The 2,351-nt window shown below is 55.8% G+C and overlaps 1 protein-coding gene across 1 annotated transcript in view; it reads right to left on the minus strand.

The window, feature by feature from the left end:
* SLC9A3R2 (solute carrier family 9, subfamily A (NHE3, cation proton antiporter 3), member 3 regulator 2) overlaps positions 1–2,351 on the minus strand; it is a 39,225-nt gene that overhangs the window by 7,810 nt on the left and 29,064 nt on the right. The window contains exons 4-5 of the mRNA XM_009329400.1: positions 1,706–1,888; positions 16–24 (exon numbers count right to left, since the gene is read on the minus strand). Coding sequence (XP_009327675.1) covers positions 16–24; positions 1,706–1,888 — 192 coding nt within the window. The remainder of the gene's footprint in view (positions 1–15; positions 25–1,705; positions 1,889–2,351) is intronic.

A 2,351-nucleotide genomic window follows, 5' to 3' on the forward strand; every position in this document is an offset into this window, starting at 1 on the left:
GCCCCACGGACGGACACGGCTGGGCTTTCCGAAGGGCTGATCTGGGGGCTGCATCAGCGCGAGCTGCAGGGACTCCTACTGCAAATCAGGGCACCTTTGCGTGTAAAAAAATAAACTCAAATCATAATTTTGAGAGCGTGCTGGTGCAAAAGCCTTGGTTATTGTGTTGGGATCCTTGAGTATTTTATCATACTGAATGTCGGACTCGTGTTTACAGTGTGATAAGCTCTCAGCATCAGAAGAAAGTCAGCTCATAGCAGAAATGATGCTGAAGTCTCCGGTATCATGAGAAGCTAAAAGATAATGTTATTTAAATGAGAAGCAAGCTTCAAATCACAAGCAATATTAAAGTGGAACTGGACTTAAAAAGAAAAAGTAATTTTGAAATTTGGCACGTCTGAAAATATTTTCGTATTTCCTTTATCCTGAAAGGTGCACAGCTCTTAAAACACACTCATTGGCTAAAACGTTGAGGTGCTTAGGATCAGCTGTAAGACTTCGAAATTGTCAGCTTGAGGTCAAAGCAGTTTGATTAAAGAGCGCAATTATTATTTCCTCTTATCCTGCAAACAACAGAATTTACCACAGCACTTTGTCATCAACACATGTTCTGCCACCGGCCAGGCAGACCCAATTCTTGATCTCCGACGAAGGCGTCGAGACAGCAGCGAGAGCTGCAGAGCCAAGGCAGGGGCTCGAGCACCCACCCGCACCCCCCCCAGCGCGTCCGTGGCCCTGGCTACGTCCCCACCCCGGGGAACAAGGGCTCCTTTATCGCTCGTGCCAGCAGCCACCTCTCGCCCCAGCTCCTCCTCGAACCGATGCGGAGCATCTGACACCGCTTTCGCCCCGTGCGCTTCTCTGCATTGTTTGACCCATTTCTTTGGACAAATCTCCCCATTGAGCACCCGAGGGAGCAGGAGTGCAGACCAGATAAGGAACGGCTGTATTGGGAAACAGAGCTCCCCGTTCAGCCGGGGGGGGCAGGACGGGCTGGGGAGCGCCCCGCTCCCTCCCCATCCAGGAGCTGCAGCACAACAGGTTGGAGGGTGGACAGGCAGCTTTCTCTGCCAGGTTTCAACAGCAAGGAAAACATTTCCTGCAACAGCCACCCCTGTGATCGCCGTAGCGTGAAAACCCTTCCCCCTGCGCGCACACGGCGTTTGCTCCGGTATTTCTCGATGCACCCTCAGGCTCCTTTGCGGGAGCAGAGAGCAACGGGGGATTTATTGCACTCTCCCTCCTGAGACCTCAGCTCAGCACCCCAGGCAGACCGCTCTGCTCCCCCAGACCCTGCGGGTCCACCCGCTCCCACGCCAGACACCCAACTCCCAAGGGTGCAGGTGCTGCAGCCGAAAATGGAGGGGCCCGAGGAACGGCCGTCAGAGAAGCTTCCCAGCCCCAACCAGACGGACCGGTCCCACCTGAGCATCCCTCCGCGAGCTCATCGCTCACCGAGCACCCAGCTCCCCTCGAATCCCACCACGCTTTGCCTCAGCCACTTTATGACAGCAAGTTCCTAAGTTAATTATTCACCGTGTAAAAATAACAAATCGGGTTTTGGCTAGATTAGGAAGTATTCTCACTATTTATAAATAGCTGGGTGGTGCTCAGGAAACTACCGAGGGATGAGACAGAAGGGAAACATGACTCTCCCTCACTTCTGAAATCCCACCCATGACACGGTGAGTCACGGGAACGGCACAGGGTCGCCCAGGGAAAGTGAGGTCTCACCTTTGGTGTGCTCCTCCGTGGGGGTCACCCCCAGCTTCTTGAAGTAATCATCTGTTTCGGGGTCCACCACCAGGAGCCTGGCTTCGTTCTCCCTGGACTTAATGTGGGACACCACCTCTGAGTGCCGCAGGCCTTCCACGTTTATGCCGTTCACCTGCAAAGCGACGGCATCAGAACCCAAGTCTGTGCCCCCCGCAGCAGAGATGCTGCTCCCGGCTCACAGGCCCCCAGAGCAGCCTCCTCATCCCCTAAGGGATGGGATTTTCCTTTTTTAATTGCCGTTGGGATGATAGGAAGGATACAGGCTTTTCCCTTCCCCCTCTCAAGCCAGCCACAGCCTCCCACCACCCCCCGGTGCCTCTGCCAGAGCATCCTTCGCGTTACTGCACCCCCCCGCCTCTGCCCGCATCCCAAACACGTCCGTCGGGAACCGCAGCCCCCAGACTCCGCCATCACCTCACCCACCCGGGTCCTGCCGAAACGCTCTGGCTGCCCTCTTTAGTGATTTCAAACCCAGCCTTCACCTTGGATGTGCCCCAGGTATCTCAGGCTGCCGACGGGGTGCAACCACGTGCACAGGCAGGGGGCGGGGGGGGGCCCGGGTGGGCCGCGCTCCA

Source organism: Pygoscelis adeliae, unplaced genomic scaffold (assembly GCF_000699105.1).
Source record: "Pygoscelis adeliae isolate BGI_AS28 unplaced genomic scaffold, ASM69910v1 Scaffold467, whole genome shotgun sequence".
Classification (NCBI taxonomy): Eukaryota; Metazoa; Chordata; class Aves; order Sphenisciformes; family Spheniscidae; genus Pygoscelis; species Pygoscelis adeliae.